Source organism: Nyctibius grandis, chromosome 9, assembly GCF_013368605.1.
Source record: "Nyctibius grandis isolate bNycGra1 chromosome 9, bNycGra1.pri, whole genome shotgun sequence".
In the NCBI taxonomy this organism is placed as follows: domain Eukaryota; kingdom Metazoa; phylum Chordata; class Aves; order Nyctibiiformes; family Nyctibiidae; genus Nyctibius; species Nyctibius grandis.
In genome coordinates this window covers 25,623,282-25,642,801 of record NC_090666.1, presented here as the reverse complement: position 1 = coordinate 25,642,801, position 19,520 = coordinate 25,623,282, and the positions used below count along the sequence as shown (strand labels likewise).

The window sequence follows — 19,520 nt, the reverse complement described above, 5'->3', positions numbered from 1 at the left end:
CTGTCCTTTCAGTTCATTTCAGTGGGCATTGCTTGCTTTGATTGAATAATCTTCCTTAAAGAAAGTGTGTAAGTTTCAGAAATAAATTACCTCTTTCCCTGCCCCTCATGTTCTGATGTAGGGAAGAAAAAAAGTAAAAAGTATTCCTGCATTAAAAATGGACCACTAGTTGTTAATATGCGTAGTCTCAGTCACAGTAAGGATAATAGACAAAGAACAGATTGAAGAGATAATATTCTAGCTTTAAAATAGTCCCATCTCCTGTAGATATGTTTTTCTATCCCTCGTGGCAGCAATATTCTCTGCATGTAAATGACTTGGATGCTGGCTAAGTTCAGTGCTGTCTCACCACTACAGCTTTGCGTGAACTCTTTCTGCTTTGATTTCCTGGATCAACCAGTGGATCATGCTCCAAATCCTAAACTTTGGGATGTTTGAGTCATCTTTTAATCAACAGATTTTTTAAATGGGGGAGCTCTTTTCCTTTCCAGGAAAATTCTAGTGAGAAAAAGACAATTACTAAGAAAGCAAGCCAAAACCTATAGCTCTAGCAGTATGTTTGTGTTTATTCTCTCTAGCTGGTTTCGTCAACTTTTTTGTGCTCTTCTCACTTAAATGCTTCAAATACATATATTTTTGAAGTGGGATGAGAGGCAATCCCTCTCCCCTCTCTCCCTTGTGATACAGGTAGGGAAAAAAAAGATGTCTGAGCCTTCTCTCTCATTGTTTTCTTGAGCCCTAATGAGCTTCAGAAGCTGTGAGACCTAAGAGGCACAAAAGGTCAGCACGATCCTCTGTCTGTTAGAGAGGCTGGTACTTAGGTGTGGGGGTTGGGTGGTGGGGGGAGAGGAAAGGGTTTGTGGGTTGAAAAAGGGAAAAAGGATTTTTAATCTGGATCACTGTTTCCCCAGATGCTTGGCCTGCTCTGTTCTGGGAGCATAGCTGCTATTGAAGAGGAGTATTTTTAACATTTGCAAGATTGCATAGATAAGGCAGTATCTGCAATAAATTCTGGAATGTTCTGTCATACTGAAATTTGGGAGAAGGAAGAAGCCATTTTACTAAATTATCGTTTGCCTTTATGTGGGCCATTACTGTACTGCAAATAATCATAATAAAACAGCTGTTGTAGAGTCTAGGTACTCTGAGCAGTATCCTCAGCATGGACACAAGCTGTTTTTCTAATCAAGTCACATCTGTGACTATCAAGATGATAGGAGGTTGCTGTGTACATAGATGCAAAAAAAAATCATCGGTAGAGCTGAGAATAGAATATGAGGATAATACAAAGACTGGTTTCCCTTGGCTCCCTTTACAGCAGTGCAGTGAAATAGATTCCTTTGGGTGGCTGTGGATACAGAGGAGAGGAGTGAAGGTGGATGGGTTTGGAGCTTCTAAGTTGAACTCTTTTTTTCTGAATGGCCTCTGGGGAATGCTGGCAGTTGGGATGATGACTAGAATTAAGAGGAATTGCAAGATACACCAGAGTTTCTCTCTGCTTCACTTGGTAATATAAAAACTACTGGGAGATGACTGATAAGTTACAGATACAGAAGATTTTTTGGGTGTATTATCGTATAGGAGATGATCCTGTATAAGCCTTGTGTCAGAAGGAGTATCTCAATTTTATGTGAGTTTTTCCCCATAATCAAATGGAATTTGATTTATATAATTTGTGTAGGGCATTTAGACAGAATGCTATGCTTGTAAAACAGTAGTGATAAATCCGAAAGCAGCATCAGGCATACTCAGAAATAAATTCCTTAAACCCTGCTCTTTGTCTGCCTTGGATTTTCCTTGGTATTTATAAACACTGGCTACATTTATTACCTGCTATGCTCCACAAATATAAATTCTGCCTATTTAGAACTCAAATGAGGAGTAGCTAAAATGTGTGTTGAAGTTAACAGCATCATGGCCTTTACTAGTATTCTAATAAATGTCGCAAATGCTGTATTTATATATACATTTATACCAGTGTGGAATGAAGTGTTACTATTTTGAAATGTTACTATTTTGATTTAGACTTTGAAGGAATTTTTTTTTTTAATCATATGTGTGTATATATATATGTATGTAATACAGGCACAATATATGGGTGCATATTTCCAAACACATTCTTCTACAAATCCTCCATGCGCTCTAACTTTAATCTCAAGCATAGGTCCAAACGGTGCTTTAATGCCACCATTTGTTAAAAAACCTCATCTGAAACCCATGTAAGCTCTACATTTATTGCAAAACAAATGATTGTATATGGCAAGAAACTTGAAGATCGGGAACATAGTGTGACAGTTGTGTTCTCATCAGTTTATCATGTCCCATTTTATTTTGATGGGGTTGTTTTTCTTCTCTGACAGTGTCCAGTGCTGAACTTTAGTCTGACTGCTCACTCACGTGAAGAGGCTTGTTCACCTTGGTGAGATGGCTCATGGGAGTGTAGATGCAGAGCTGGACCAGAAGTGGTCTGACAGAAGTTAGGGCTTTCTTTAATATACAGAATCTGTTCTCACAAATGAGAAACATAAAGTCATAAAGGGACTTCAGAAGGAGGGAATCTGGGACAGAAGCTCAGGCTTGGTCCCCAAATAAAGGCCTTGGAAGTTTCTCTAATGTGAAATACTTCTGGAGCTTGTGAAAGCAAGTGCTCCACTGGCCCATGTGATTCAAAGCTGGAATAGGAAAGAGTCCAGTGTTCACACCACCTAAACAAAAAGTCTGCCCTGTGCTCCTTAAATCTTCTGAACGATTACTTTCAGGGAAAGACTGGCATTCCAAAAAACAATCAAAAAGGGCAGGTATAAAGGAGAGACCAACACGTATTCAAAAGAAAGAAATGATTTATGAAGTAAAAATTAAGGGCATGGGATAGAGAAACCTTCCTCTTGCAGCTCCTTAAAGGTAGGGCAAACTACCTGTGCAGTCCTACAGGCAAGATTTTTTTTAGTCATGTATGTGTTTGGATATTTTATATGTGGAATAGCTCAATTTCAGCAAACACTTAACTGGAACTTGAGTGAATTACAAAGCAATTTCCACCAGTTGGGATTTGGAAAGTGTTTAAAAAAATAGCAAAAGGAAGAGCACAGTATTCAAACAAGTTTCCTCCTGTTGGTTATTTAAAACACTCCTGAACATTCCTTCCTGTTCTCTGCTCTTTGCAGTTTGATTTATCACCCAGCTGAAAGTGCATTTCCCTCTGTGTCCTGTACCAAATATTGGGTACCAAAGTAGTGAATGTCTAATTCATCATGAAGTACGTGTCCTCAGAGATCTGTATTGTTTTTCCAAACTCTGAAGCATGCACCTATCTACATAAGTTGTTTGTTAACTGTAAAGAAAAAATGACAATGCATTAGACTGAATGAAGCTGCCACCTGAAATGTTAATGAATTCCCATTAATGCTGACTGCAGTATTCACTCATCTGTACAGTCACTGGTAGAGCAAAGCTGAGGGCAGGTTGAAATAATTTCTGAGCCATTTAGGCTCAAGTCCAGCCTTCTGCTTGAGAAGTTGTACATGATATAGGGTGAAAGGTAATGGCCTGCCCATGTCTGCTAGAACATATAATAGAAACCAAATGTAGCAGTGAAGAAAATGTTATAAAATTTGCCCTGAACACCTATTGCAGAGTGAGGAATGTTCCTGCTCAGTTTCAATGGCCAATTTTATGCTAGGATTTATACTCTCTCTCTGATCCAGTGCCCATTGAATATTTTGGCTACCTACTGGGTTTAATATGGGCACTACCTCGGATTTCTCCAGCTCACCAAGCCATGTAACGTGCTCTGCCTCAGACTGTGCTGCTCTGTGCTACTATTGGGTTTGACCGTTAATGAACAGAAAGCAGTGCCACCAGACAAAGTACTCTCAGCATATAATATCATACAGGAAAATGCGCTTTATGTTTCTATTTGATAAAAGCATGTTTTCTTATTAATAATTTCATCTACACAGGCATAATCGTAGAGCCAGTTGGCTGCAACTGCAGAGAAGCAGGCCGAGTTTATTGCTTCTAACAAGAATGCTTTATGCAGAGAGAAACTCTTTGAGCTAATGTTGATGGGTTTAGTTTCAGAGCAGTCCATCAGTGCCCATGGTCATTACAGGTCTAGTTTTCCTTATTTAAAGCAAAATAGTACTGTTCCTGAAGAAAATGGGAAATATGACAAGTTTATAAAGAGGATTGTTCTTTTACTTGATGAACTGTCTTCACCTGTGAGTCCAATCTAGTGGATTTAACTGGCTTTCTGTCACAGATGAATCAATCTACATTTATACCGGGCCTGACTTGGCATATTTTACAAGGACTGCTAATCTGTTTACTTAAAGCACAAGTCTCAAAACAAAGTCACTGTTCAAGTTCTTAACAATAGTGTTCCTTTTCTTTGTTGTGGCAGAAGAGAAAAATCTTAGCCTAAAAATGCCAGGGATGCAAGAGATGTCAGCTGGGCTTTTCAGTTTTATGGGGAGAAAAGCCCGTGAAAAGCTTCAGTATTGATACTGTAATCACAGAGATTTCAGTATTTATTCCCAGTCAACTGTATATACAGGGAGGTAAAACTGAGAGTTCTTAGTAGTTTATGGTGGAAACATAACAGAAACATGGTGGTTCTCCTAAATTATGCCATTCAGTTTTAAAACTAGTTTTAAAGAAATCCATTGTGCACTGTGTGCTTAATGATAAAAAAAGTGTCATAAATTTATAATCAGTACATATTAATGTCTAGAATTCTAGCTTATATTAATTTTCAAAGCTATACTTAATATTTTTTCTTTGTCCTCATTTATTTTGCTGAGTGAAATGAGGAATCCTACCTTTTTTTTTTAAAAAAAAAAAAGAGGCATGAGTAGAACACACTTAAAATTTAAGGAATGCACATAAAGTATTTGTGTCTTGTTAGTGTTTTGTTTTCTGTAAACACTCTGATAACCAAAATATGTGCAAACATTCAGTAAATGATGTCACTGCATAGTAAACATTTTGATGTATGCTAAGAGCAGAGTTTCTCTCAACAGCACATCTTGGTTAGTGGTATACTAGAGGAGGAAAGGGCATACATTGTCAGAGGCTGTTCTGCACATGTTCTCATTTGGCAAAGCCGGTGAAAAAACTGAGCATGTAGATAACTGGTTATAGTGATCTAGAAATGTCCTTGAATACTTGCTTGAGGAAGGCTTCCAATATAAGAACGAGCATGGGTAAGGAAAAAGCAATTTTGATTTTAGATATCTGTTTGTCAGCATTAGCCTTGTCCAAAGTGAAAAGTGTGTTTGATGCCCGGGGAAGTGGTGGAGTCACCATCCCTGGAGGTATTTAAAAGAAGTGTAGATGCAGTGCTTAGGGATATGGTTTAGTGGTGTACTTGACAGTGCTGGGTTAACGGTTGGACTGGATGATTTTACAAAGGTCCTTTCCAACCGAAACAGTTCAATGATTCTATGTTTAACTGCTGAATGGACCTAGACGTAGGCTGCAATATTGTGGGCATTTTGCATATTGAAAAGTTGTGGCTAGAACTACCTGCCACCAGAGCCTAACTACAACTAGTTGGCAGTACAATGGAATGCAGTTTGCCCACATCTACATTAAATGCTGAGTTCGTAGTAATCATGAAATCAGCTGTGAGTTAAAATTTGTGTTTACGCATGATAAAAAACCTCCTAATCTGTACATAAATGGTGACATTTGTGAGTGTTCAAACACCCTCAGATTTAGATGGAGAAAGGGGGAAGGGAGCCTTGTTCTTGAAAAAGAAAAATATAAAGCAAAGCACGTCTTCATGTGACTAACATTAGATGACTTCTTCCCATCCCCAGGGAACACCGTTTCGTGAACACCAGGCACTCTGGAAGTTGTGGTGTAGAGCTCTACCAGGGGAATGCTGCACAGCAGAGAGAATCTATTAAAACATACACAAATTTGCCTCCCAGTCTGGTTGTTTATCTTGTATATTTTAAATACTAAGATTATCATTCCAGGATTAGCAGATCATTTCCGTCATAAAGTCTTTGAACTGTAATAGGCCTTACATTGTTGTGTAGTGTTAATGTGTTTTCCCTGGCAAACATGATAGTGGTGCTTTAAAAACGGTGCTTTAATAACTAGATGTGGGAGTTTGAGGCTTTGTCTCTGTTAACATGAAGTGAATGACACAATAGGACTGGATCTGGAGGATGAAATAGGAAATGGTCCCAATGCCTAGGCTATGTTTGCTGCAAGGGATTTTTCTTTGGGTTAGCTCTAGTTTGATCCTGTGGACCTTAATGCCAGTTAGAGATTGGAGCACATTAGGTGCGCTCCAGCAACAAACCTTCTGGTTGGTGTCTGAAATGAATCCAGGTTGTGTGCTTTGAGACCTCTCTGAACCAAACTGCAGTGACAAGGGACAGTTAGGACAGTTTAGAAATGGGCTTCAAAACAGTACTCTGTGGTAATGTAGACACCTTAATATACCAAATCAGGTCAGATGGCACTGTTTCCTACTGCTCAGCTTTGTGGTAGGGCATAAAAAGAAGAAGAAAGGGTCAGATAAATCAGTTTACTATTTCTATGGGAGACTCCTTTAAATTTTCAATAGTTGTGTGGTACATTTTTATTAATAGGCCATAACATATCTTTCATCATCGTTCAGACATAACCAAGGAAGGCTGTTAAAGCATAGCATTGATATTTCCACAATCTTGACAATAGTTAACCTATTTCCTGTAGTTAGCTGCAGTGGTTTCAGCAACTCTGCAGTTGTCATGCTGTCACACTGTCACTTTTTACCCATCTTTTCAGCTACTGTCCAGCCATTGTTGGAGGGATGTTAAATGCTGTGTGTTTGTGCTAGTAAGTTGTTGGTATTCTGTGAAAATGCCTAATTTAAGGTTTTGTTTTGGAGGGTGCTACCCACCCTTTAGAGACCGAGTGGGAGAGAAAGAAAACTGAGTCAGAGCACCTATCGCTTTGACTTTTTGTTCGGAGGGAGCCTGCTTCTCTCCACTGCCTGTGTAGGCAATCTCCAAATGTGGGCACCTAAGTCAAACAGTCACTCTCTGAGACAATCTTTTTGTTTTGTGCTTGTATAGTATCTACCGTGATGCCAGCCTGCTGTATCTTATCACTATGGAGAAACAAATTAGTAATTGTAGCTCATGCTGCTCAAGAGCCTGGAAAGCTGAAAGGAGTTATAGGAGTAGTGGGGGGACAACAGGTCTTACGCAAAAGCTGAGCCTCGCTTGGCATGGTTCGCGGGAGTTCTTTGGCTCCAACACACCAGGTCTTTTGGTCTGGGATTTGGCTGTGCTGAAAAGCCACAGCAAAACCAGATGGGTGCAACCATAACCCCTGACCAAAATGTTTGTGTGTAATAGTAATGAACCAGGAGTTCCAAGGGGGTGCGTGGTTCAAGTCATGAATTACGTTGTTCATATATAAATATCCTCCACTTGAAGAAGGTGTAGGAATATGATGCTTCCAGATTTGTCTATGAAACACTATGTTTCAAGTTGCCTTCCACTTCCTCCATATTCAGGAAGGCACGTCATATTGGTAGTTTGGGAATTTTTCATTAGTCTGTTTTCCCCTAAATGCACAAGCCCATGAGTTAATCTACATGGGGCCAAAGAGTAAGCATAGTTAAAGCTCTTGCAGGAAAACTGCAGGTACTTGTATCTTCATTTTGCCATTGCAGATTTGCGTTTGCCATTGAAGTGCATGTTGTATCTCCTTGTCCACACGACTCCTCACATGTGCATGGTGGTTTGAAAAAAGTAGGATTGCTATATTGATTACAAACAAGAAAAATCATACCATATGTTAATGTGCTGCCCCTCACTTCCCATTTGCACTGACTTAGAAATTCTGGTCATAAGAGAGTTAATAAGCTTTCCAAGTGATTGTGTTTTATGTACCTAACCACTCTTTGGTCTCTCACTCTTCCTAAAAATAAAGTCTCTGATTCTGATTGTTAGAACCCCTCTGATTGCTGCGGGAGTTATTGGTGGCCTCTTCATCATCGTCATTATGGGCCTGACATTTGCTGTGTATGTTCGGCGCAAAAGCATTAAAAAGAAGAGAGCATTGCGAAGATTCCTGGAGACTGAGGTGAGAGGGTGCTTCTCACAGAATATTTGAAAAGATATGCAGAGCTCTTCTGCTTTTATATTAAAGATGTTCAGGTCTTCAATCCAGTTACCAGAGAGGTCTGTAGAAATCCTTTTGCTAACTTCTGCAGGACTAAACTGATGGAATGAATGATGCTATTTCAAGATAGTAGCTTTCTGTACGTGTTTCTGTACCAACACTAGAGGCAGTGTAGGCCCACTGATGAATGAGGTGGGGGCCCTGGAGACAGAGGATAAAAAGAAGGCGGAGTTACTGAATGCCTTCTTTGCCTCTGTCTATACTGCTGGAGGCTGTCCTGAGGAGCCCCGGACCCCTGAGGCCCCACAAGAAGTCAGGATAGAGGAGGAATCTGTCTTGGTAGATGAGGGCTGGGTCAGGGACCAATTAAGCAATCTGGACGTCCATAAATCCATGGGCCCTGATGGGATGCACCCGCGGGTGCTGAGGGAGCTGGCGGAAGTCATTGCTAGGCCACTCTCCATCATCTTTGCTAAGTCGTGGGCAACGGGAGAGGTGCCTGAGGACTGGAGGAAAGCGAATGTCACTCCAGTCTTCAAAAAGGGCAAGAAGGAGGACCCGGATAACTATAGACCGGTCAGCCTCACCTCCGTCCCCGGAAAGGTGATGGAACAACTTGTCCTTGGTGCTGTCTCTAGGCACATCAAGGATAGGGGGATCATTAGGGGCACTCAGCATGGCTTCACCAAGGGAAAGTCATGCTTAACCAACTTGATAGCCTTTTATGAGGACATAACCCGGTGGATAGATGATGGTAAAGCTGTGGATGTGGTCTATCTTGATTTCAGTAAAGCGTTTGACACTGTCTCCCACAGCATCCTCGCAGCTAAACTGGGGAAGTGTTGTCTGGATGATCGGGTAGTGAGGTGGATTGTGAACTGGCTGAAGGAAAGAAGCCAGAGAGTGGTGGTCAATGGGACAGAGTCCAGTTGGAGGTCTGTGTCTAGCGGAGTCCCTCAAGGGTCGGTACTGGGACCAGTTCTATTCAATATATTCATTAATGACTTGGATGAGGGAATAGAGTGCACTGTCAACAAGTTCGCTGATGACACAAAACTGGGAGGAGTGGCTGACACCCGGGAAGGCTGCGCAGCCATTCAGAGAGACCTGGACAGGCTGGAGAGTTGGGCGGGGAGAAATTTAATGAACTATAACAAGGGCAAGTGTAGAGTCCTGCATCTGGGCAAGAACAACCCCATGTATGAGTACAAGTTGGGGACAGACCTGTTGGAGAGCAGCGCAGGGGAAAGGGACCTGGGGGTCCTAGTGGACAGCAGGATGACCATGAGCCAGCAGTGTGCCCTTGTGGCCAAGAAGGCCAATGGCATCCTGGGGTGTATTAGAAGGGGTGTGGTTAGCAGGTCAAGAGAGGTTCTCCTCCCCCTCTACTCCGCCCTGGTGAGGCCGCATCTGGAATATTGTGTCCAGTTCTGGGCCCCTCAGTTCAAGAAGGACAGGGAACTGCTAGAGAGAGTCCAGCGCAGAGCCACGAAGATGATTAAGGGAGTGGAACATCTCCCTTATGAGGAGAGGCTGAGGGAGCTGGGTCTCTTTAGCTTAGAGAAGAGGAGACTGAGGGGTGACCTCATTAATGTTTATAAATATGTAAAGGGCAAGTGTCATGAGGATGGAGCCAGGCTCTTCTCAGTGACATCCCTTGACAGGACAAGGGGCAATGGGTGCAAGCTGGAACACAGGAGGTTCCACATAAATATGAGGAAAAGCTTCTTTATGGTGAGGGTAACTGAACACTGGAACAGGCTGCCCAGAGAGGTTGTGGAGTCTCCTTCTCTGGAGACATTCAAAACCCGCCTGGACGCGTTCCTGTGTGATATGGTCTAGGTAATCCTGCTCCGGCAGGGGGATTGGACTAGATGATCTTTCGAGGTCCCTTCCAATCCCTAACATTCTGTGATTCTGTGATATAGATTCATGGCTTTTAAAGACCAGAAAAGATCCACATGATCACAAAGTCGTGTTCCACCAGATTTTTGAACTCCCACCCTTCTCTCAACTGAACTTCTATCCCAGTTCATCAGTACATTTAGCAGCTCTCATGCTTAAATATTACAGGTTTTCATCCAGTGCATACTGAGGTCAACTTTCAAGGCTGAAGTAAGTTCAGCAACCTCTGATGCAAACTTAAGCTCATCAGGAATGCTTAAATGCAGAGATTGTCACTTACTGTTGTTCCCAGTGCCTGTATTGCCTTCATGGTCCAGATTTTGTCAAATGCTGTAGTCATGATCAGTAATAATGATGTATTTTAGTAAGCCAAGATAATTCCCAGAGCTTAACCAAAGGAGGTTCACAGTTCTACTGGCAAAAATATGTAGTGGAGCTATAGGATGGAGTGCTGTGCCCACTCCGTCCTGCTCTTTGAAATGCCAGTAGTGGAGGGGGCAATCTAGGAAGTGTATTTAAACGTAATGCTAAATCTTTATCTGTCAGCTACAGCAGTGGTGATTACTACCATCTCCTCAGTCCTATGCTTGAGACACTTTGCAAGCGATGATATTTTTAAATTAGGGTCCCCCTTATAAGATAATAAAGCTTAGGAATATTGTTAGCTAGTGATTCTTTGACAGTGCTGTTTTTCTGTTCTGTTCCAAGGGTCCTGCCCCTACTCATCTCCACTGTAGATGCCTGGGAGCAAATGCCTGGGAGCAAATGATACATGAATGCCCAATCTGTTTGCCCAAGTATCTTTATGCTTGGCTAGAATTTGTGTTGCTTCTTAAATACTGTTCGGTTGTATAGAAAGCTTAACAACATTCAGTGTCTTTAGATACATAGATCTTGCCATAGTATCAGCCCCTACTTAAGCATAAATGATTTAAAGCAGGTAGTTTTCATTGGATTTGAAAAGTATTGGCTTTGAAGTCCAGCTCTCATTCTCCATTTGGTCAGATAGAAGCTGTGGCTGACAGCAGTTCCTGAGGGACCAAGGTCTCCTACTGAACATGTGGGGAAGCTGTTATCTTGGCTTAAATACAGAAGATTAAATCAGGAGCATCCTGAGATAAACACACAAGCAACTATAGCTTCAGCTAAAGTCTCCATTTCTAGCTGGGGACTGTAACAGACCTATTCTTTCTGTAGATCATTCTCAGTAAAACTCCACAAGCATTTTTTAGATGCCGACAATGCTTCTCCCTGCCATACCGGTGTTGGTGGTCTATGGCACAGAAGCTGTTTTCACCCTTCACAAACTGGAAATACAGAAGTGTACCCCCAGTCTGCCTACTTTTTTTTTCTTTTTACAGTGAACCTTCTTTCACCATGTAAGTAATGGACACCTAAAGTGGGAAGGAGGAAAGAGAAATCACTCTCAAAAAATTACAGCTCACGAATTATTTCTGTGATAACCTGACTTGTTGCTGTTTGGTTTTGTTATGTTTTCTTACTCCAATGATTTCCAGATACTGGTATTTTTTACCTGAACCAAAGTAGTCTGGTCAACTAATTAAGTAGTTCATGATGCTCAAAGAGCCATAGAAGTAGTTCTCAAACTACGGAGCATCGTGTGTTTAGCTAGGTAAACAGACAACTTTGAAATACTGCAGTGGTTTCAAACCAATTTGAGTAGGAGTAGCCCTGAATTATTTTCCACGTCCTGTAAAGGAACAGACTATTTTTCATTGTTTAGAGTATTGTCCTTTTAATGTATTTTTATTTATTTTTAAAGCAGCATTTTTTTTTTTTTTTTCTGGCAGAGACAGTATAACATTGAGAACTGAGAGCATTTTTAACTGAATGTGCCATTGTGGCTCATTTACAAAGTTTCTTGGGACATCTTGAGCAAATTGTTTAATTGTGCCTTTTTTGCAGTAAATTAGTGGCTGTTATAAATTAATGGTCTGCTATAAGATGTTTTCTCCCTAAAGCTGTCCTTCTGTGTGGTATAACAGAAGATCAGAAAAATAGTCCCTTCCCAAAACCAGAATAAGAATGTGATGAGCCATTAAGTCAGGACTATTAAAAAGAAATATGACCAACTTAAAAGGCACTAAAATGGGCAAAAATAGAATGTGGTACACTGATAATAAATGCTGTATTTCTGTCGTGTAGAAAATATTTATACTGCCTCGATTAGCAAAAGTCCTTGGGTGTGTTACTGTGACACTGATTCAATTTCCAGTTCGTAATTCCATCATGCAATTCCTGGTGGAAATTTTACTACATGTTGAGTGAAGATTTTCTTTATTAGGTCTCTTTGTTTCCTAGCATTGCTCATTTGCTTTTAAAGGTAAGAAAACCCTCCACAAGTTGACAGGTCACTGGTCAATAGACCCCGCCACTGTTTTATTCCAGTATTTAGTTGGATTGGTTGTTTTCAGTATAAGCTTCTGAGGGATCTTCGCAGTTTCAAATATTTAAAACTGTTGGATTTTCCTTCATAGCTTGTGGAACCCTTGACTCCAAGTGGCACAGCACCCAACCAAGCACAGCTTCGTATCCTGAAGGAAACTGAGTTGAAACGAGTCAAGGTTCTTGGCTCTGGAGCCTTTGGAACTGTATACAAGGTAAGAGTCTTCAATACACAGCAGTGAGTTCCCTTGTTTAGCTTTTGAACAGTCAAGTTCTGCACTGCAGCAAAACATCCCGTACTGTGGATGGGTTCCTGAGCCCTTCGTGTCTGGGAAACTCATAGGATAGTGGAATTGTGTGGGAGGAGCACATCTTGAGGCTCAGACGTTAACTTCAGTTTTAATCAGACATGCAGATATTATTTCTTGGCGAGAAAAGGAGTGTCAGCCACAAGCATCCTTGCACGCAAGAGGACTACACAAGCTGGGCTGTCTTGATATTAAAATGCAATATCAATGTTTGTCATTCTGTTCTTACATAATGGCTTTACAGTACACTTTTGGAAAGCTAGATAAACTCTGTCTCTCATTTCGCAAGTGCTACATGGGTCTTGTAATAGTAATCATACCTTGTAAAACAATATTTTTATTAGCTAAACCATAATACTTTTTGTTTCTTCCATTTAAATAGAAGAGTTAAGTCAATGCACCCTTTAACAACTAGGATGCAAGAGCAGAACCCACAAGGAAAAAAGACTTCAATTAAAGATTTTTTTAAGATCTGTTGGTCATGTCCAAATCTCAAAGGCATGAAGTAGGGCTTAATGAGCAAGTCAGACCAATCACCCAACCCTTTAGGAGCAACGCAAACCTACAAAATCGAGGTGGTAGGTCAGAGCAGCAGGGGAGGACAGATATTGCATCTGTCTTCAAACTGTGGAGGAAACGGAGGAAGTACAGACCAGGTCACTACAGCTACAAGGTCATGGGAATACATTTTTGAATAATCAGTTTGAATATACTTAGACAATAATAAAGTGATAGAGATGGGTACCATGAGGTTGCCAAGAACAAAGCAATAGTCGAGAAGGATGGAAAAGCAGCCTGAAACACACACAGTTTGTGAATTTGAAATTTAAAGTTTGTTTAGCCATCTCAGCTTTTTATTCCGAGATATCAATTAAGTAGTTTTGTGGAATTTTTATTATTTTATAATTTTGTGTATTCTCAGTTCTGAGGTTCATAACTGAACTGCTTAATGGAAAAAAATGCATCAAAACGAACTGTAACTCTGAATGAAGTTTCTATGATTGTTGTCTTATATCACTTTTTTTAATATTCCTAGGGTATTTGGGTCCCTGAGGGAGAAACTGTAAAGATTCCTGTGGCCATTAAGATCCTTAATGAGACCACCGGTCCAAAAGCCAATGTGGAGTTCATGGATGTAAGTAAGAGATGATCAGTGCCTCTGAGTATTGGGGGGGTGGGTGTCTTTCTGTAGTCCACAGAGGTTGTAAAGAGGAATTTCTGCCAGTTTTCTTTCCTTATATTTAAATAGTAGAAGGAGGCTTGTACACAGGACTGATACTGTGCTGATGTTCAGCAAGTGCTACAATATCATGTCTCTAGAAAAACTCAGCTGCTGAGATTTTGTGTGTAGGACATTTCACAGAATCAACCAGGTTGGAAGAAACCTCAGGGATCATCGGAGTCATTTCCCTCCTTCACTTAGTCTTTGACAAGCTGTCTCAGTGTTAATGCATATCCTATAGCATTCTCTATTGCAGAGATGTTCAAACAAACAAAACCCACGAGAAAAAAAACAACGAAGGTTATACCTCAGCTGTGAGTAGGTCAGTGCTGCTTCTCTGAAGCTGTAGAGCTAGGCAGATCTGTATGAGGCAATCTTCTGCCCTGTTTAGTTTGTTGCATGTAGATAATTCCATTCCAGAACCATAAGTACCTGTGCTACCAGGGTAATGTCAGTGCCATGGTAATGAAGGGCTGGGTTTTTCACCGTGCAAGTACCATGGGCCCTAAGATGCCTGGAGTTTTCTTATAAATGGTCTTCCCATCACTGGAAGGCTGAAACTCCTCTGTCTCATGTGCCAGATGTTTTATCTTTCCATGGCAGAGAAGCTAGAAACAAGAGAGAGGAGGAGTTGCAGGGGAGCATCTTACCATGTATGCAAGTCTCCACTGGTGCAGAACTCACAGGAACAGAAACTTAGCCTCAGCTCTCTTCTGCTTCAGTGTTCCTGAGAACTAAGCGTTGAGAGTCTGGGACCTGTCAGCCGCAGCAAAGCATAACAGGGAGGGGAATGAAAATTGAAATATGCTGGATTTTAAAAGCCCTTTTGCTTTACTAACCTGAAGTATTGTTAATAAGAGGTCAAGATCATAATTTTCATGAATGTTCTGTGTTCACAGAGACTGTGCACTCAGTTTTTAGCTCCATGTCAAGATCAAGCCTCATTGACACTGTGAATGTGTATGTCCTATTCAGTGACAATTTTTTGACAAATCATACAAATTTGCACTTTTTTGTAAATCCCTCTTGTGGACTTGAAAATTACATAGGACTTTTAAGTCTTAAAGGTCCTGTTCAGTGTGTGGGCTTAATTTGGTTAGCATTAATGAGACTATAAACCACAAGGAGAATGTACTCCCATCATATAGTCTATTCTTCCATCTAGAAATTAATAGAAATGTGCAGTTATGGATTTAGCTACTTTGGGCAAATTATCACGTGTGAGTTCTTTGGCAATTTAGTGAAGGCTGTATAGATGAAGGGATTTCCTGTGCTTTTTACAGAGCACTGCACATTTATGTTGATGACATTCAGTAATCATTGTGCACAAATTTAAAAAAAAAGGCCATTTTGGCTCTGTTCAAAAGGAGTGAATTGCACTGAAGGGATAAAGAGTGTTAGATGTTTGCTTAATGGACAAAATAACCATCAACAGTATTGGTAATGGTAGAGCTTCAGAAAGAGGAGAGCTGGTATTCAGCACCTTTTTGAAGTGAACGTGCAGGGAGTGCAAGGGTGCTGAACGCGACCTGTACTCCATGTCTGATGCTGGCAGTCAGTGATGTAGATTCCAGCCTCAAGATGAGGGAATTGTTATGTTATTACAGTTACTTCCACTGTATGAAAGTCAGTGGAACTAAGCACCTTGCACCAGCTGAGGATCTGACCCTTTATCTGATAGAGAAATAACAGTAATATCTCCTCCTTTGATATTGATTAACCTTGAAGCTTTCTACAAAGAAAACAGAAGATCCTTGTTAAAAGACAAAGTTACTTGTCTGAGGTTTCATAGCTCAGCTTGATCAGGTGACTTAATTCACTGGACCACATTTCCCTCCAGTGTATGCATCGTAACATCTGATAAATGGCTCAGAAATTATGAAGGTCTTTTGGAAACTCTAGAGATTTTAACTATGTAAGGGACAGCCACACTAGGAAAGGTTTCTCTTTAAAGTAACAGTTTCTCATGAGTCCCTGACCCAGTGGTAACAAGGTGAGAGAAAAGTGAAGGTTATTTTTAGTTCTAGAGGTTAATAATAACCTAAAGGTTATTTTTAATCATAATAAAAAAGAATTGGACATTATAATTAGTTGATATAAGTGACCATAAGGAGAAATAAGATGTTTTGTATCAATGCTGCATTTGCTGATTTGCAGCGGTCTCTAACATCCTTTGCTGTACTGCACTGATGAAGATGATGATTTAATTTCATTCTTTTGAAATAATTGCTCGTGCAGTTGTACAGATGTTCCTGCTGTCCTTGCCTCCTAACCCAGTCATTTATTTTCTGAAACAAGCCACATTTTTAGAGAGAATAACCTAGTCATTGTTTATGGTTTTAATGTCACTGCTCCTCTCCGTCACAGAAAGGACATAGTTTTAACCTTTTTAAAATTTTAAGCTATTATGAGGAGATAACTTAATCTTTCATTGAACAGTAACTTATTGTAGAAAAATATATTTTACTCATTCTCACTCCAAGGCTTTGGTCAGTATAACTATCCTGATAAAACTTGATACTGTTTACTGGTGTTATTTTATGAGGAAAATTTAAGTGTACCTATGAAAGCAAAATGCATAAGTTGTGATTTCAGTAAAAAGAGTATTATGAATAGTCATTGGTTAAAAGCAGTTGGATCAGATTTTTTAAAGGTATATAGGTGGCTAAGTGCCATTATGAATATAGTGGGGGTTAACTCTTTCTTAAATGAGTGTCTGACATGTTGGTTATGAAGGGGAATAGGAGGTTAGTGAGAAGAAGGTGTCATTGTATGAGTTACACCCTTGACTTTCAGTTTTTCATACTTGTCAAGTACATGTGTGCTTTTGTCAGCAGCTACTACTTACTTGGTTGTGTATGTCCTTGTACATGCAAGTAAAACTTAGCATTCCTTTTAGAGAGGCTCTGGAAAACGTAAAGCCTCTTGTAAACAGCCGTTTGTGTACAGAGAGAGTACTTGGGACACTTCTGTGTCTGCAGAAATAGACGGTGTAGTTGTTAGTGGCATGGTCCATAGGCTCTGGTTAAAACTTCTAGTGTTGTCAGAATGTAAGTCTAAAAGTGCTCTGTGAGCTCCTGAAATTTTGCTAAATGTTATGCTAAAAGAGTAAAGAACAACAATTTGGCTACTGGGCTGTCATTTCAGCACCTTGAACACCCACTAATGGATCTGTAATGACTATAATGATATAATGCATGATGTTAGCACCTGCTATGGCCAAACACCTCCCACTGTCCTCCCATCAGACAATGATGAATTTGCCATCATCAGAAAGTACATCCCCTATTTAGAATTTTTCTTTGGGGAGCTGCAGCAGAGTCTGTTTTCCAGGCTTTCTCCACATATTCCCAGCTAGCTCTTTTTGTTTTGCTCTGCTCCCTGCTTTCTTATGTAGTTTTTATCACTGCAGTAGTCCATGTCTGTTACAACAGTGCAAGCTAAAGTCTACTAAGTAACCCCTACCACATTCTCTGGGGCAAAAGCAGAATGTACATATGGACTTCTATGGATTTGTTTTCACCCTGCAGAGGTTGTTGCTACTGTTTTGTAAAATGTAGGTTTACCTTTTTCCACCTATTACTGGATATGTATTATCTCTGGAATAATTTCACAGTCTAAAGAATTTCCCCTCAGGTGTTGAAAGGGTTAGGTGCTTAAGTTGTGGGGTGTAGTTTTTCTTCCCTGCTTGGCTGGTCACTCTTCATCGTCCCCAGAAGGGCACTGGAATTTGAATGCAGAATGCAGGTGTTCTTGCTACTGGTCTGCCTGCAAGCATGTCTGGGAGGGGAGTCACTAGCGGACACAGGGAGTATCAGGAGGGAAGGATATCCTGCTCCTCACCCTAAGGCTAGCAACAGAATATATCCAGGTCCTGAGTTTTAGGGAGGGGAAGAGAGGCTTGTTGTGAGGAAAAAAGGCAAATACACAGCTAAGAGGCTACTTGATAGTAGAACAAGGACTTATAATTTCACTTGTGAAAACAATTTCCCCTCCTCAGCCTCAAATTACTTGACTGTTATGATTGTCTGGTAAGTCAAGTAGCCATTGGCCTGATCAGATGGTTTAACATCAAACTAGATGCTCGACTGATAATGCAATACATTCCAAAGTCATGCTGCAGTTGGAGTGCATAGCAAACCATCTTTGAGGCTAAAAAAAAAAATATAACTTTAAACTAACATGTCATGGGGAAACAGACAATTGATGAGGGCCTTTCCTCTCTAGCCCTCTAAGCTTGGTGTTTCCAGGAAGTAATCCTGTGAGCTGTGATTCTGTCCAGGGTTTTGATCCACTTACAAGTTTAATCTATCCTCTCTGAACTTAAATGCTCCATTATCTGTTAGAAAATAATTAGAATCTGCAAGCACAAGTCTGCATACACAGAGTTCCTTGGGAGTCCCTGAGCTCATTGAGATGAAGACAGTTTGACTGATGGTGGTCAGCTGATATTGGGCCAGAAGCTAATAATAGAAGGCAGTGCTGCTTAGCTAGGTGAGAAAGTTAACTTGGGAAAAATTAAACTGAAGGGTTTGGGATTTATGGTTGGAAATAAATTTCCCATTCTCATTTGTTTCCTGGTAAGAGAGCTTCAGAGGCAGTTGGTTTCTTTTATCGTTTTATAATTAAGATCTAGGGGGCTTCTTGAGTTCGCTTGGACTTACTGTAGTTCCCTGCTGTCTCTAGGAGCAGCGTTCAGTGAGCAGGAGAGCATTTGTCAAGCAAAGTGTAAAGGTAGTAAGTGACAATGACCTCCACCAGGCATGCAGCAAACAAATTAAAGCTGCGTATAGGGGGCTGATACCCACATCTTTTATTTATGTCTGACCTAATTAACTGAATTAATAAAGCAGTCAGTTGTCTTGTACTGCAAAAAGTAAGAGAAACAGCTTTTCCTAAATTGTAAGCCTGTCTTATAATAAAGACAAGTCCTCGAGACCTGTCGAACTTACCTTTGGTTCAGAGATTTCAAGAGGGAAAAAAATCATGTAGCTGACTAGCAAATGAGAATTTTATCTCCTGTTCAGCTGAAAACCCACAGAGATCTGGCTAGGTCTAGATGCTTGCTTTGTTTCTTCAGATATGTCTAGATGCCGATGTGGAAAGTACGCTGGAGATACAGCTAGCTACTCAGGTGGGGAAGGTGACAGAAGACACCTTTTCTTGGTTTCCACCATTGGCATTAGACATAGGAAGGTTCTAAGCTGAAGCTTTTGGGTTCCTTCCCTGGCCCACAGCAGCTTTCATAGACCCCTTGGGGCTCCCTGTGGACACTCTCTGTGGTGGACAGTCTCAGTTGACACAGATGGATTTACACTGAGTCTTCTTGTAAGATCCTGCCTTACACGACTGTGTAGGTGACTGGAGACAAGGTGTTTGTCTGTCCCTTGAATTATTATTAATTCCTTGTATGCATCTCGTGCTACCTAGCCAAGTGTTTGACCCAGGTCTTCAACAGTCCATGCAGATGCTTCAGAAAGTCTGAAAAAACATTACTACTCACAGTAGTTGGATAGTATATCCAGGCACCCCACAGTCATTCCACT

General features: G+C 40.7%; 1 protein-coding gene across 3 annotated transcripts in view; it reads left to right on the top strand.

Annotated features, from left to right (window-relative positions):
- ERBB4 (erb-b2 receptor tyrosine kinase 4) overlaps positions 1–19,520 on the top strand; it is a 660,540-nt gene that overhangs the window by 517,773 nt on the left and 123,247 nt on the right. For all 3 annotated transcript variants that reach the window (XM_068408108.1, XM_068408107.1, XM_068408106.1), the window contains exons 17-19: positions 7,962–8,094; positions 12,537–12,659; positions 13,789–13,887. In XM_068408108.1, coding sequence (XP_068264209.1) covers positions 7,962–8,094; positions 12,537–12,659; positions 13,789–13,887 — 355 coding nt within the window. The remainder of the gene's footprint in view (positions 1–7,961; positions 8,095–12,536; positions 12,660–13,788; positions 13,888–19,520) is intronic.